The 16888-nt window shown below is 46.8% G+C and overlaps 1 protein-coding gene across 6 annotated transcripts in view; it reads right to left on the bottom strand.

Moving 5' to 3' along the window:
• The window catches only part of FRYL (FRY like transcription coactivator), a 3055992-nt gene that overhangs the window by 165389 nt on the left and 2873715 nt on the right, over positions 1-16888 (bottom strand). For all 6 annotated transcript variants that reach the window (XM_069631694.1, XM_069631695.1, XM_069631691.1 and 3 more), the window contains one exon: positions 4360-4567. In XM_069631694.1, coding sequence (XP_069487795.1) covers positions 4360-4567 — 208 coding nt within the window. The remainder of the gene's footprint in view (positions 1-4359; positions 4568-16888) is intronic.

Genomic DNA, 16888 nt, shown 5'->3' with positions numbered 1-16888 from the left:
GCTAGGAGAAGAGGACCAATGGGCCTTTTTGGAGGGCATTAACCTGCCACAGTTGATAGAGGCAGGTAGCGAGACATTGGAAGTTCCCTTCACGGAGGAGGAAACAGGGCAATAGTTCTGCTAACTAGGAATAAAGCCCCGGACCTGACGGGTTCAAGAATGAATATTATAAAACGTTCCAGGCCCTATTGGTAGGCCCTTTGACCAGACGAACCACATTAGGGATACCGGAGAGATTTCTAGGGACATGGGCCCTTCCACAACCATATTACCTTACAAGCCAGCAAAGGATCCATCCTTGGGCGCCAGTTACAGACCCATATCTTTACTCAACGGGGATGCTAGACTATGCAAAAAGATAATTTCCCTAAGACTGATAGCAATCCTACCCAAAATTATATATCAGGAACAGAGAGGATTTATAATGGGAAGGCACACACAGGACAACACTTGTAGAGTGGTAAACGTGAAATTCTCAATGGTGGCATTAGACGCTACAAGGGCATTTGACAGCATGGATTGGAATTATCTTAAACTAACGCTAGAGCAATTGGGATGCAGGGAAATCTTTAAGCAGACGGTTCTGGGCAACTTTAAGATCCCAACTATGAAATTGCAAGTGAATGGGTAAAGTTCGGAATCCATACCCATCTGGAGGGGCACCAGGCAAGGATGCCCACTCTCTCTACTGGTTTTTGATATGGCCATGATGCCCCAAGCACAAGCAATTATGGCGGAACCAGCAATAAAGGGATTACAGGTTAAGGGGACAGAATATAAAGTGGCATTATAATGAGACGATATATTGTTGTTGCTGAGAAATACTGGGAGCACTCCCCCCGAAGGTGCAGACCCTTCTGAGGGACTTTGCAGAGAGGTTTTGCATTAACTTTGGAAAGACCTAGGCACTCAATATGACAGACGACCAGGCAGATGTAGTAAAATGGCGGGAGGCTTACCCACTGGTGTGGGAGCAGGAATGTTTGGAATACCTGGGGGTAAAACTGACTCCCACACGCAGAGGGATTTTTGACGCCAATGTCCTGGGCCTTCTGCAAGGCCTTCGGGGGGGATCTGAAGAGGTGGGAGTTGCAGGAGTTTTCCTGGTTCGCGAGAATTATGGCTGTCAAAAAGATATTACTACCCAGATTCTTATATGTCATGAACGCTCTCCCAATTTGGATTCCCCCCAAAATGATAGCCCGCCTACAGAAAGAGATATCCCAGTTCATAAGGGGAGGTAAGAAACCACGAGTGGGGAAAGGGGGCTTGGGGTCCCAGAGATGTCCCGATACCTCACGGCAGCGCAATTAGCCCGAATGTTACACTGGGCCTCACAAGCACGAAAAGGGGGTGGTGTGAATTAGAATAGGCCACTGACATCCCACTAGGAAGCGTAGGGTTTTTGAAAGCCAACTCAAGGGAAGCGGGGGGCCAGCTGCTAGAATCCACAAGGACCACTCTCTGATACTGGGACAAAACGCTTCGGGGGAAGAACTTAAACCAGGGTGGGGTCCCTTCACACCAATGAGCTATAATAATGATGTCGCCCCGCGGAGGGCATCAGGCTTCTGGGCAAACTGGAAAGGTCGAACTACCCTGACCCTAAAAGACTTCTTCCATGGTGGGGCCCATATGCAATTTGAAGAATGCAAGACTACATTTTCCCTGCATGAACAAGATTGGTTCCGATATGTGCAAATCAGGCTTTAGATCACAACTAAAGAGTGTAGGGAGTCGGCCGCTTGGGCACCGGTGGACCTGGAACTCGCAATAAAGGAGAGGGTTCCCGGGAAAGGCATTTCGAGGTTGTGTCGGCTATTAGAGGGGGCAGAGGCGGGGGATATTTTGCCATACATGGGCAAATGGGAACAGGACCTGGGGGTATCCATCACAAAGGAAGAATGGGGGCAGATATGGGTGATTACGCAGAAAAGCTTGCAGTGCTATGCTATTAAGGAGTCGGCATTTAAGATATTTATGCGATGGTATATGACCCCACAGAGATTGCATAGGGCGAACTTGGATATTACAAGGGAATGTTAGAGGGGGCGTGGTCAGCTGGGGGACACAGGTCACATGTGGTGGTCATGCCCAAAGGCAAAAATGTGTTGGAAGGAAATTCTGAGTCACATCCAGGACATACTGGGGGTGCAGCTACCAAAGGGTCTAAAAGTGGTCCTATTGGGGGCTGTATGATGCCAGGGGGGCAAAGGCCACACTAATCACCTACATACTGACTGCAGAGTGGATCACTGTGCCACATAACTGGAGTGGTGAGTCAGGATGTGGGGCGTCATGGCCATGGAAAAGGTATGTGCTTTGGCAGGGGGCAAATACCAAAGCTTTGGGAAAACATGGCTCCCATTCCATGAGTTTGTAGCAGAAAGAGACCAGCAGTTCCACAAACCCCCCATACTCTGGAACCTTTCAGTGCTTTCGGTGCTGAGAGTCAAAAAAGGCCGAACTGGGCACAAGAAAGGGAAACCATAGTGAGACATGTGCTGGACTAAGCCTGATCCTTGAGTGCAAAGAGACATTTAATGGTTTGCAATTACCACCCGAGTTAAAGTTTGGTTGGGAGAGGGGGTAAGGGTGGAGGTAGGGGAGGGATGGAGGGTCGTGGGGGGGGGGAAGAGCGGGGGAAAAAAATGGGCATCAGACAATTGTTTTATTGTACCGTGTTTAACAAAAGGTGGGGCCTGATTGATAGTCAGCTTTTTATCCATATTAAGAAGGGAATATAGGGGAACAGGGTGAACAGAAGCTTTCTCCATAGTGACCCAGTTTGGGTAACTAGCAGCGTCTTCCCTCAACCAAAAATATTTGTTAGCGACAACTTTTTGTGGACAGGGAAAGGGGTATCATGGGGATGGAAATAGGGATGTGATGTGGGTGACATGAATCGCAGGGTTTTTGATTTTCAAATGCAGGTAGTACCACTGCTTTAGGGCGTTTAGTTACTTTCAAATAAAATGGTTGCAAGAATTATGTGGAGGCCTGCTCCTGGTGGTGTTCTTTGTTAGAAGAAACATATCAGATGAAGCACTGATGATGCCATCCCTAAACTAAATCAGTAGTTTCCCTTGCCGATTCCCTGATGCTTCATTAGCACGGCATCTCCCTGATCTAGATGCTCGCTGCTGACACCCATCCCCCACTCCCAACCCTCAGCTCTTAAAGAATGTACGTGAATGCTCAGCACCATGGTAGGCAAAAAAGTTGGAAGAATTTTAGATTCCATGTGCGCCTCTGCCTCGCTGTGCTCTCACTAATCACCTGCTGCTCCTTACCTATCCCCAGCTGCCCAGCACACACAATCCTTGGCTTTGTTGGTAACTACCATACACAGCAGTGTGAGCACCCTTCACTCCAACTCTCACATTATTCACTGTGTGTGCAATCAGGACCCCTCTGCTTTTTGGCTTATCTGGGGGCTTCTCCCATTGAAGACTGCTCAAGTTGATTGTTAAAATCCTTGAGGCCTTTGTGGTATTGACCACAGTTCTCCAGAATCTTCCTTTCCTTCTGTCAGCAACAGTGTCCTCCTATAGGGTTGAAACTCACGCTTTTTGGGAGATGCTTAAGAATATTGTGTGTAAAAAACGTCCATTTAAATCATGCTCACCATGTTTATCCACGGTTGTTTTTACTAGTGGCCGCATAGCCATTATTTGGGTGGCTTTGCATGCCCATATCAATGTGGCCAATGGCCATGGCTGTAGGATCCATTGGTGATGTCATGGATGAATGTGCATGAACAGCGTATGGCAAGAGCATAGGTTATGGTTGCTTAGCTCACAGATTAGTGGCACTTTTATGTTTTTCAGATTTTTGTGCTGCAATAAGAACATCACTAACATGTTTTTTTAAAACTGAAACCGAACCATAACATCTCTTCAAATAACTTTTTTTTTTTTTACTGAAAGTAAAAATATACACATACATAAAAGGTTGGATTGACACATTTATGATTTGTAGGCTGCAACGCCAACAACGAGGCTTCAACCTAAGTTGTCTAATTCCCAGCAAAAGTATTTCAGATTTGTGCATTCTATAAGTGGATATAGTATCACACAGATCATAAAGTTTACCACTAACTTCCTTTATATCACCACTGGCAAATGGTCGCTGTTACGCCCACATTATTTCAGTCAACAGCAAAACTCACAAAAACTATAGCAATACAATGCTAGAAAATCCATGCAGGGCGCTGCCAGAGGATAGCTCAGGGGGAACAAGTTTGTCTTGGAACAAGGCAACTTAGAGCAACTCCGAATCCCAGTCCTGCGTCTAGAGACTGGTCTCCGGTATTAAGCGCTTTATCAAAAAAGTATTTGTGATAACATTACCACTGACCTGAAACAATCTAGAGAATACATGAAAAGTATTCACTGCACATGATCCATCCGTCTCTGAGAGCATCTGATTGACGTGGATGCGCCAGGCCTCCTCTTCATCTTCATATGCTACTGGCTGAAAAGCTGCCAATATGGCAGAAAGAAAGGGCGATGGTGGCGGGGAAGGCTGGAAAATTGGGAAGCAGTCCTGGTCCCCTTCATCTTGGCTGAAGGAAATAAAATAGAGCAACTTTTAATGAGCAGTGGATTTTTTTTTTTTTTACTTTATTTAACATGCTTGCAGTGAGTTACCGGGAGACCAACATCTTATTTACATAGTTTCATTTTACATATGTTTTGGTGCATTTCTTACATTTACAACCTTCTTATTTACAAATCTATAGCTTCATACCACAGAGGATTCAATCATTGCTTGCTATATTGGTATCAGAATATCATGTTTCGGCTCAATATTATAACTTGAAATGGCCCCCATATGTCTTTAGGTTTACATGGTTTTGGCATTGTGACCACATATCCCTCTCCCTTTCATTTGCATACGCCAGTTCTCTAAACCATTCTTGTATCGTCGGTGCTGCACATGATTTCCATTTTAATAAAATACATTTCTTAGCAATCTTACAGACCATGTTAAAGAAACGCTGGGTCTTCACATTGACCTTTCCAATTTTCTGAAGTAGGTATCTGAGGGGGGAGTACTATGTGGGGGTATTTCAGTTATTTCGTTCAACACATCTGCCAACTTTGCCAGAATTCCGAGACTTTGGGACAGCTCCAGAACATGTGGAGGGTATCGGCTGCTTCACTCCCGCATTTCGGGCATTTATTTGTGTTATTAGGTGAGAATCTTGACATTTTCGTCGGTGTATAATGTCATCTGTTCAATACTTTAAACGCGCATTGAGTGAGACCTATTTTGTAAGGAGGCAGTATTTCTGCCATTTGGTTTCCTCAATAGTGGTCTTGGTGTCTCTCCCACTTCTGTCTAACTTTGATACATTGCTCCCTTCCGTTTCGTACCTTTCTGTATGTTCTAGACAGTAGTCCCCTCCGATTATCCCCCTACACCACCACCTATATGCATTCACGTGGCGCAGGCTCCTGCAGGAACGTCGGCCACTTTTTCTTTATTGCTGCTCGCATAAGATAATATTGAAGCACTCGTACTGGGTTGTCTCCCAGTTTTGCTTTAAATTCTTTTATAGTGACGAATCTACCCTAGGGATAGAGGTCACCCAGCTTTATTTCTCTAGCTAGGTCCCTTGCCATCTAAACCTCAGTGTCGAATGAGGGAGGGAGCCCCGGGCAGTTTCAAAATGAGATTCTGTTACAGTATGGGCTGATCGTTCCCAATCTACCATTTATTCGAGCCCATGCACTCACAGTTGTGCGCACTGCATCGAACATGCACAAGTCTGCATAATTGTCACCAAGTATGACCGATTTGAGGTCGGCCGGAGATGCACCGTAGCCCTCCAGTGCCTTGTGTGGTGTCCTCAGTGTCTGGACCATACCAATAACCGGCATAGTGTGCCTGAGCTGCCAATTTATATAGTTCAAAATCAGGCGCTGACCCTTGTGTCATAGGGTTTGGTAAGGGTTTCCCACTTCATATGGGCAGTACCCCCCAAGCCCCCATATAAATTGGACAGCTTATTTTCGAACCCTGGGTAAAGGACACATACCCCGGCCATATTGGGATTGTAGTGAAGAAATATAGTAGCTTGGGTACCACCACCTTTTTCAAGAGTGCAACTCTACCTATAGCGAAATTTAATATTTAGTCCATAGGTTTAATTTACTTTCAAGTGTATTTAGATATTCTTCATGGTACCTTTCAAATAGTAAATTCTGCGTACGGGACACCATGACCCTAAGGCATTTAACAGTGGTCTGGACCCAACCGAGTCCATGTAGGTTCTCTGGTTCCCTAGTGTTCTCGGTTAATGGAAATAGCTCAGACTTAGCAGTATTGATTCTGTATCCAGAGTGGTTTGTGAATTCACTAATTTTGTCCATTATTGGTTTAATGTTTACACTTGGATAACGTAGATATAGGAGTGTGTAATCTGCATATAGTGAGATCACTTGCGGGGGGCCTAGTATGTGTATCCCTCTAAGGCCGTGGAGGTCAGTCTTCCGGTATGTGGTTCTATTGTGAGGGCAAACTGGGGGGGGATGAAGGGGGGAAATGGCACCCTTGTTGTGTCCCCCTAGCTCGAGTTAACAGTGTGAGGAATTCCGGTTGGTATGCACCTTGGCTGTTGGTTTAGTATATAACAGTTTCACATCGTTTATAAACTGATCCCGAAGGCCGAATCGGCCTAGCACACCAAATAAGAAATTCCATGAAACAGAATCAAATGCTTTTTCAGCATCTAGTATGACAGCCGCGGTGGAGGCTCCCGGGTCTATCTGGGATATTATCCAAATAGTCTTAAATTCAGGGCAGTTGATCTACCTGGGATGATGCCTGACTGGTCCGGATATACTAAATTAGGCATGTGTGGGAGTAGTCTGTTTGAAAGGATCTTTGCAAAATCTTTTGCGTCAGCATTCATTAGTGACAGTGGGCGGTAAGAGGACATCCCTAAAAGGGGTCTGCCTGGCTGCAGAAGGACTGTTATCACCGCTTCGGACAAGGATGGTGGGAGCAGGCAGTTAGTACATGCTTCCTCCCATACCTTCAGTAGGCGGGCAGGGGGGGCGAGGATATCTTGTATGTCTTATAAAGTTCTATCCCCAGTCCGTCTGGGCTCAGAGCCTTTCCAGAGGAGAGTGAAGAAAATGCATCGTCTAGAGACCCAGGGCCATGACCTTGTCAGGATGCGAACTGGGGGTACTTCTTGTTGTGCCAGGTGGCAAAGAGATCCACCTGGGGGTGACCCCACCTGTTGAAAATCTCCTGAATAACGAGGTTGTTTAGTTGCCACTCGTAATTGTTCGCTCCCAGTCTGCTGAGCCTGTCCACTTCCAGGATGGCTTCCCCCAGAAGGTGGAATGACATGAGGTAAATGTCATTTTCCAGGGCCCACTCCCACATGTTGATCGCCAGTTTGCACAGAGGAGGGGATCTGGTGCCTCCCTGCTTGTTGATGTAGTACATGCTGGTCGATCTGTCCGTCTGGATGAGGACAACCTTGCCCTGAGAAGTGGTAGGAATGCCCTGAGCGCCAACCAGATGGTGTTCAGCTCTAGCCAATTGATGTGGTATTCCTGCTCCTGTCGAGTACAGGTGCTGTGGACCGAGAGATCGTCCAGGGTGGCTCCCCAGCCCTCTCGAGCGAGGAATCCGTGGTGATGATGGCCTGCGGAGAGGGTGGCCGGAAGGGCTTGCCCCTCCGCAGGTTGCAGTCTCTGGACCACCAAGTCAGTTCCGGGTGTGGAGAGATGGAGGAACTTTGACCATCTCGGACTGAGAATCCCGCTCTTGGTTCCATGAGGCTGCGAAGTGCAGTTGAATCCTCCTCATCCTTAGTCTTGTGTGCGGAACTGCTAATAAGACCGCTGCCAGAAGACCCAGGGGATGTTGGCACCACCATGCCCAGGTCACTTCTCTGTTGAGGAAGTGGGCGGTGGCCCTCTTGATGGCCGAGATTTTGTCCTGCGACGGAAATACTTTCTCCGAGCACCTGTCCCAGATGAGGCCCAAGAATGTCAGCGTATGCGTCGGCTGCAGCTGTGACCTTTTGAGCGAGAAGCCCAGATCTTGCACTGTGTTCATAAGGGCCTGGGAAGAGTGGTGAACTGCTTCCGAAGATGTAACCCTGACGAGCCAGTCGTCAAGGTATGTGTACATGTGGAGGCCCTGCGCTCTGAGGTGGGCCGCCACAGCATTCATGAGTCTGGTAAAGACCCTGGGGGCCAAGTTGGGGCCAAAAGGAAGTACCTTGTATTGAAAATGGTAGCCCATGATCCTGAATCGTAGGAAAGAACGATGGGGATGTCAAATCGAGACGTGTAGGTACGCGGCCTTCCGATCCAGTGAGCACATCTTGTTTCCCCTGTCCAATGTCTCTGCTATAAAAGCTGGCGTAACCATCTTGAACTTTTGCAGGGGTAAGGAGAGGTTGAGGGTGGAAAGGTCCAGCACAACTCTCAGGCCCGCCTGGCTCTTCTTCTGAATGGCGAAAATCCTGGAGTAAAAGCCAAACCCACGCTGGGAGGCTGGGACTTCCTCCACTGCCTGGCTCTCTACGAGTGACTGGATCTCCGCCAAAAGAGTGGCTGTCCCAACCTGTGGGACAGGAGGGGAGGAGGGAGGAGAGACTGGGATGGGAAGGCCGTACCCCGTGGATATTACAGAGAGGATCCAGAGGTCCGTGAAATTCTGGCACCAGAAATGCACATGGAGAGCAAGCCTGCCCCCCACCACCCCCCAGAGACACGTGGACCCGAAGGGGCGTGTCATGCTTTTTTTCCACTCTGAGGCTGTTGCTGAGGAGGGGGACTAGAAAAAGCCCTTACCCCCCTCACCCAACCCCCTTTTTTGTTGCTTGTGCCAGTTCAGATACAGAGAGCGGTACGGCTGCCTGGATATGCGTTCCTGGAAGCCACGGAACCCTTCGTATGTACGACCTCTTTCTGAGCGCTGCTGAGATTGAGTGTACGATTTGGGCGTGGCCTTTGTAAGGATGGACAAAGACTTAGCTGTTTGTGAGCTGTTTTTATTTTTGTCCAGCCCCTTGTCTGTAGAGGAGTGGAAGAGCTCCCCTCCCACCCCACACACCTCGAATGGAAGATCTAGTATACTTTCCTGGACATCCGGGTTGAATTTTGTCGTCCTGAGCCAGGCTGTCCTTCTCATGTCCGCGGCAATGCAGATGGCACGCCCTGAGGTGTCAATATGGGCCATTGTGGATTCCATAAGGTCATGCGCGACCAGCTTGGCCTCAGATAGCCCCGCCTTAAAGCGCGATTGGCTCTGGGTGGGGAGTACCAGGAGGAAGTCCGCAATTTCCCGTCATATTCTTTGGTTGCCGGCTGCCAGCACGACATCGGTGTTGGCCTGACGTAGATGTAAAGAGGCGTTGGAATAGAGTTTGTTGCCATACGCCTCCAAGATCTCCTCCTTGCCTAGCAACGCCACAGAGGAGGAGGCTGTGGACAACTGAGGCTTGGAGTATAGTGATGCCGCAGTGATCACCGAGGAGTGTGGCCGAGGATGGGCCGAGAGCAAGAGTGTATCCCCCTCCACCTGCCTGTACTTGCCGTCCAGGCGTTGATTGACTGGCTGAGCCGAGTGGGGTTTGAGCCAGCCCTTCTTGGCCAGGGAGACTACATCGGTCTGCATAGGACGGGTGTCGTGTGAGGCCTTCCGCCAAAACTCCCTCTGCTGGCTGCTCGACCTTGTGTTGGGAGAGTTCCAGATATTCCACCAGTCCAGCAAGACATTTGTGAAAGGCCCTGGCTGAGGATGGTGTGTCCGGATGCTCTTCCTCGTCCATATCCTGCGGATCTGGGTGATCCTGTGGAGGAGGAGGAGTAGATAGTGCCGGAGGCTGGGGTACAGGTACCGCAGCTGTAAACTGAGGCGCAGGTTGCGGAGCCGGAGGAGGCGGCTGCACCGGGGCCTGGGGACCCGATGGAGGCGACTGTTGTGCCTCTAGCATGGCAGGAATGACTTCCCTGATGGCGTCTCTGAGGATAACGCCCATCCGCAGTGACTTTATGAGGCCGAGGAACCTCTCGAAGAAAACATCACCGACTGAAGCAGTGGCAGGGGGTGCCGATGTTGTAGCATGGGGCTGCTATGTTCGAGTCAACCGCCTTGTCCCGTGCTGAAAACATGGGGCAGGGAGGCCAACAGCCTAAACATCCTGACTTATCATTTTGTGAACACTGCTTTCTTTTTATTGAATATTATCCACATAAGGGTGAAAAGCATGCTATTGATTTACATGCCTCTCTCGAGGGCTCAATATCCTGGAGTCTTCTCTAACCTTGATTGGTTCTCGTACTGGCAAAATTCCAATTACTATAGAAATAGATGCCTTGTTTCCTCCATCTTCTGACCTAGTGTACAACATATATTGACATTAGACTTATAGTAGCCTGGTATATTGTGTTACCATATCCTGGTTCCATAACAAGGGGGCTTAACATATTATTATAAACACATGATCCAAGTGTCACTCTATCCAAACATGGTATGTTCCTACTTCTCAGAAAAAGGGTTTACTTCTCCAAGTAGGTGTCTGTTCCCTGAAAGATATAATTTATAGAGAAAAAACTCCCCTCAGGAAAAACAAAAATACTTATTTTGTAAAATACTCACTGAGTAACTCAAACTGGCCAGTAGCTTGGCCCGGGGTATGCCTATAGCAAGAGCTGTTTTTTAAAAAATTGGAATCCCGGGATCGTACTTGCGGCGGACGTGATTTTATGAGTTACTCAGTGAGTATTTTACAAAATAAGTATTTTTGTTTTTCCTCATGGTTAAAAGACCAGTTGGCCTCATGAGGTTTCTTCGTTTTTTGTGACTTTACAGCTACCTAGAACGAAGAGGATAACTCCATGTGGGGAGTGCCTAATTTGAAAATAACAACTAGCCTTATAGGCTGGGGGTCTTGGATACTTTAGCGCTTATACTGTGTGACAAGTAAGTGGATGCTTTTAATATAATAAGCACACTAGCTTATAATTTATTTAGTGGACAAACCACTGAGGGAAGTTTTTTTCTCTATAAATTATATCTTTCAGGGAACAGACACCTAAGGGCGACTGGAGATTTGCAAGGAACAGAAGCAGAAACAGGAACCGGCGTGAGCCACTAGACAGAAGGCGCCCAGCTCCACAACCTCCGATGCAGGAACCACCACAACAAGAGGAAATGGGCTGAAACAGTGACACTAACAAGAAATACTACTGCGTCGCGGCCCATTTAATGGGCTATCATGCCACACCGACATAAGTACGGCATGCGGCCCGCGAGGCACGGGAGTACTCATTGTATCGGCAAAAGCCACGCCCTCAACTTAAGACTTGAGATTCGAGACACCAGACTTGCTAAACAACAGTAAGTCGAGAGGAAGGTGTAAACAGTTCACACTAAGTTAATCTGGCGATATAGTTGTTTGGCGCCAGTAGAGTTAGGGCGACAGATACTTCATGTTGGGGAGGAGTATGGGGAGGGGGGTGTTAATTTGTTTTATGTTAGTTATTTTTCAGGAAACCACACCATCTATAATGTTAAGAAGCACACCATCCCTAGCACACTAATTGTCACTCCACTCTTGCCAGCAGTCCACACAACACAAATGGAAACACATGTCCTGACAGGAAACCAGCCTGCCCTTAGCCATGGCAGATATTATTATAGTATGAAACCCCACAATACTATCAAGGGCCCGACGCACACAGTTGTCATCCATACACGTGTCAAATGACGGGAGTCACTAACGTGAACAAAAACAGGACAATCCGAGTGATGACATGGAATGTAAATGGGCTCAGCAATTGTATTAAAAGACGTCTAGTACTGCAAACACTGAATAGACACTCCCCGGATGTGGCATTCCTGACGGAGACACATCTAGCCAGTACCAATTGCTCATTCTTTAGACGCACCAACTACAGACTAGCATTCCACGCCGGTTTTACCATGGGGTCACGAGGGGTACTGATCCTAGTACACAAAAGACTCCCCTTTGTGCCCGCATCCATTACGCAAGACACGGGAGGGAGGTTTGTGCTCACAACAGGTACAATTGGGGAACGTTCTGTGACTATGCTGGCAGTGTATGCACCTCCTAACCTACTAACCCCCCTGACCAATGACATTACGCCTCTAATTATGAATAATCTTGCAGACCTTACGTTGACTGGGGGAGACTTTAATGAGGTAATGAACGTGGACCTTGATAGAACGCATATAAGATCCAGAAACCCGAACATACGCACAAAACTTGCCACATTCACTAGCGCATTGGGGCTGCAAGACGTATGGAGAATGCTGCACCCTGTCACAAGGGAATACTCATAGAATTCTGGTGCACACGTCTCGCTGTCTAGGCTGGACTATTTTCTGCTGCCACTAAATAACATGCACGAAGCACGTGAGGCACAATTTCTCCCCAGAGGTATATCGGATCATTCCACACTTATAATAACACTTAACACCAGCAGGTCGATCCCCCCCACCCAGCTGGCGATTGAACAGCTACTACCTAAGCCTCCCAGAGCTAGTTGAACACGTCCAAAAGACCAATGAAGAATATTTTGAGATGAATACTGACTCAGTGGATAACCCAGTAACACTATGGGAGGCATTCAAGACGGTGCTCAGAGGGGAAATAATAGCCTGGACCACAGCCCATAAGAAAAAACAATTAGAAGCAATACGCGATGCCGAAGCGAAAGTGCAAAAAGTAGAGGCCGATCATCTAACCCATGACAATTCGGAAACGCATTGCGCACTACAACTAGCGCAGACACAACTTCAACACATAGCCCTAGACAATGCAAAGCAGGCACATACTGCGATACGCGCAAAGATATACAAAACAGGGGACAAAGCCGGGAAGATGCTGGCATGGCTGGAACGTAGAGACCTGGGTTTCAGCCAGGTCAGGCAACTGACAACAGAAGAATCAGAACTAGTAGTGACAGACGTAGACATAGCGGAGGGTTTTGCAAAATACTACGCTGAGTTATACAAAGCACCAACCTCACCACCCGTAATGGACATCCTGGAGGAGATCACTCTCCCCACCCTAAACACAGAGCAGTCTACTCTAATAGAACAGGTAATCACAGAGGAAGAGCTAACCCAAGCCATGTCAGAACTCCAATCGGGCAAGACCCCAGGTCTGAACGGCTTCCCCATTGAAACATGGAAAAAAATAGGTGCAAATGTAATCTCCCCACACTTACTTTGTTTACTACAACACTCACACTCACAGGGCTATCTCCCTCCTGACTTAAGGAAAGCCACAATTATAGTCCTGCCCAAAGCAGATAAGCCACCCGATAAATGTAGCTCCTACAGGCCCATCTCTCTCATAAACTGCGAGGTCAAAATATTGGCAAAGGCACTAGCCAACTGCCTGCAACAAGTCATACACACACTAATACATCCAGACCAGTGTGGATTCATGCCACAGAGATCCACTAGGCAAAACATATATAGGCTACACACAGCACTGGAGAAGCTACCTGAGATACAGGACCCCCTGGCTTTACTTGCCATAGACTTCGAGAAGGCGTTCGACTATCTACTGGGAGGCAATATGGGCTATTATGCAAAGCATGGGCATAGGACCGTACTTTATGAGTTGGGTCAAACTGCTATACAACCGCCCCGAAGCAGTCACAAAGGTAAATGGGCACGTCTCCAATCCTTTTCAACTAGGCAAGGGCACGAGACAGGGCTGCCCCCTGTCCTCCCTAATCTTTGCAATAGCAATTGAGCCATTAGCAATCCTATTAAGATCTACACAAACATGGAGCGGCTTCAGATGGTCAGACGACTGGGAGGATAGGGTATCCCTATATGCAGACGACTTGTTAGTATATCTGAAAGACCCACGTGAATCCAGCCCCATAGTGACGCGATTACTAATAAAATATGGGGTGTTTAGCGGCCTTCGCGTCAACTGGACTAAATCCATACTATTCCCACTGAAGCAAATAGATAGCGCGGTGCCGGACGAGTGTCCATACTGTGTGGAAAAGGAGCAATTCATATACCTAGGCAGCCAAATTACGAATAACCTAACAGACTATGTGCCCAAAAACCTGTACCCAATAATGACGAGATTCAAGGAAGGCGTCCGTCACTGGATGTCCCTACCACTAACACTACTAGGCAGAGCCGCACTCTTTAAGATGATGGCGCTCCCCCGTTTCCTCTACATACTTCAAAACGTGCCACTACCTATAGCACCCAGCGAATTCCATAAAATAGATCAGACGCTCAGAAAACTGCTATGGATTGGAGGTCACCCTCGCTTAGCATTAACCACACTACAAAGATCTGTATGGGAAGGCGGAATTGGACTGCCCCGATTGCAAACCTACTACTGGGCTAGTCAGATGGCAATAGTGAACGACAGACTCCATGCGGACACAACATTACTGCACAACAGAGAACAAGATCCCAACCAATATGAAAGATCCGTATTAAGATACCTCTACCAGAAAAAACACTGATCTGCTGCCCTTTCCATGCTGTCACACATATCCCTAACATGGACAGACGCCCACAAATACTTAGGCTGGGACAAAAAGTTGACCCCAGCTCAACCGTTGTGGAATAACAAACAACAACCAGAAGTGAATAAACTTCCAAAATGGCACTCTTGGACCCAATTGGGCATCACTAAGTTTGGCGACGTAGTGAAAGGGAACAAAATAATACCATTTGCAGACCTAATCACTACCTTCGCTCTGCTGATAAATGAGCAGTATCACTACACACAACTCAAGCATGCACTACAGGTCCATCTCCCTGAGATGACTGACATGCCTGATTATACCCCTTTAGAACGTAATCTATTTCCGGATATGATTAATAACAAAGTCACATCCATCATGTACAGTGCCATAACATCCTTTGCCACCGGGGAGCTGTCGAGCCTGAAAGCCAAGTGGGAGGGGGACGTGGGTGACATACTCTCAGAGGAATGGGTGACTGCCCTGATGTTCCCCAGAGAAACGGCAATCTCCTCCAGGCTACGATTAATCCAACTTAAAGTACTGCATAGAATATATTACCCGAGGGTAGCACTATTCAAATGGGGTAAGATCACCTCTTCAGCCTGTCTGAGATGCAAACGAGAAGAGGCCTCATACTATCACATACTATGGGACTGTACCATAATCCAACAATACTGGCAGCAGTGCTGCAATGATCTCTCAAGGGTATTGGGTAGAACGATCCATAGAAATGCAAAACTGTTACTGCTGGGGATAGAAGATGAGGTCGAGCTGTCACGCTACGAAAAACTGCTCTTATTCACAACCACTGCGTTAATCAAGAGAAATATAGCGCAACTCTGGGGCTCTGAAACGGCACCAAGCTATGAGCAATGGACGCCGGATGTGGACATTTGTATTGCAATGGAGAAGAGAGTCTACACAGCCAGGGGCTGTCCTGAGAAAGGCCCAAAAATTTGGGAAAAGTGGGAGGACGCACACTGAGAGGTAGCTCCCGCCAGGAATTGGGCTAACATCCAAGGACATGCACAGAGATCGAAAATCACATACTACTGGCATAACAAATGTAATTAGCAGTGCTAAGAAGCTTCATTGTAATGGGTACATGGTATGCATTTGTTGGTGGGTGGGAAAGGGACATAACCTTTACCTCGCTGCGCGAGATGTATGTTTTCTTTATGTGTAAAAAACAATAAAAAATGTTGTATTAAAAAAAAAAAAAAGGAAAAGCAGAGGATAAAAAGGCATCCCCTAACCCGGAGAACATTAGTTCACAAGGAATATAAAATATAAAGAAAGGAGAACCCAAACTGCTACCAGCAACACCTACCCGCCTCTTCTGCTGCTCTTCCTTCTTCTTTGGACTTCCTACTTCTCACCTTGCCCCTCTTAAATCCATCTACCACTCTGCTGTTCTCACCTCTGTCTCCTTACCTCCCGTGATTCATCTACCCTCCCTTTCCTCCTCCTGCCCTCCTCCTTCACTCCCCCCCAACCTGTTCCATCTCCCTTTCCTCCCCTCCCCTTCAGTTAATTGCTCTTTTCACTTTTTTGTTGTTTGATTGATTCATATTGTAATACTTTAACAGTTTTATCGTTCATGTCTTATGTATTATGTATTATGTTGTACTATGTACAGCGCTTTGGCGTAAGGCGCTTTATAAATCAATAAAATACAAACCCTGCAACAAAAAAAAAAACACGAGACCCTATGGAGTTAAAGACCCCATAGCCCATAAAACACATGGAAAGTTAAAGGAACACCTCAAATCATGTCTAAGAGTGGGAGCAAAAGAATCTCACTCTTACCAGGAGAGAAAAAAATAAACCCCAAAAATCCAGCAAAGCTGCTGGGGGACTCACTAGGTTTGGGAAATTAGCCTTACAGAGAATTCTCCCTAACACTACACAACTAGTCTAATTAATGGATTAGGATTGTGACATTAGGTAGTAACTCCGCGCCTCCTTTTTATTAAACATGGTACATCGTCTTTGCAAGAAGACGGAGGTTTGGTAATACAGTTTCATCTTGAATAGAATCGACACAAGATACTTCACACCCCTGAAGAATGTCCTACATTGTTGTGCTTAATGGGACAGAAACTTGTACAAGTTGGGAATCTACAAATTCAAAATACGCAATAGCCATTAACATCTAAGGCTAAGGGATCTCAGTGTAATTAGACTACACGGGTTGACCGAAGATTGAATTTATGAATAGAACCCATTGAGGTTGATTCATTTGTGTTGTTTTACAATTGATTGTATTACAGAATATGATAATTTTTATGATGATTTTTTTAATGATTTCGTATGACTAATAGCATTTGTATTTTTTGAGTATAATAGTATTACTTAACCACCAGATA

The sequence above is a fragment of the Ambystoma mexicanum genome, chromosome 6q (assembly GCF_040938575.1).
Source record: "Ambystoma mexicanum isolate Mex_15411 chromosome 6q, UKY_AmexF1_1, whole genome shotgun sequence".
Classification (NCBI taxonomy): Eukaryota; Metazoa; Chordata; class Amphibia; order Caudata; family Ambystomatidae; genus Ambystoma; species Ambystoma mexicanum.
The sequence above is the reverse complement of the archived record's forward strand: the minus strand, read 5'-3'. Positions and strand labels throughout refer to the sequence as shown.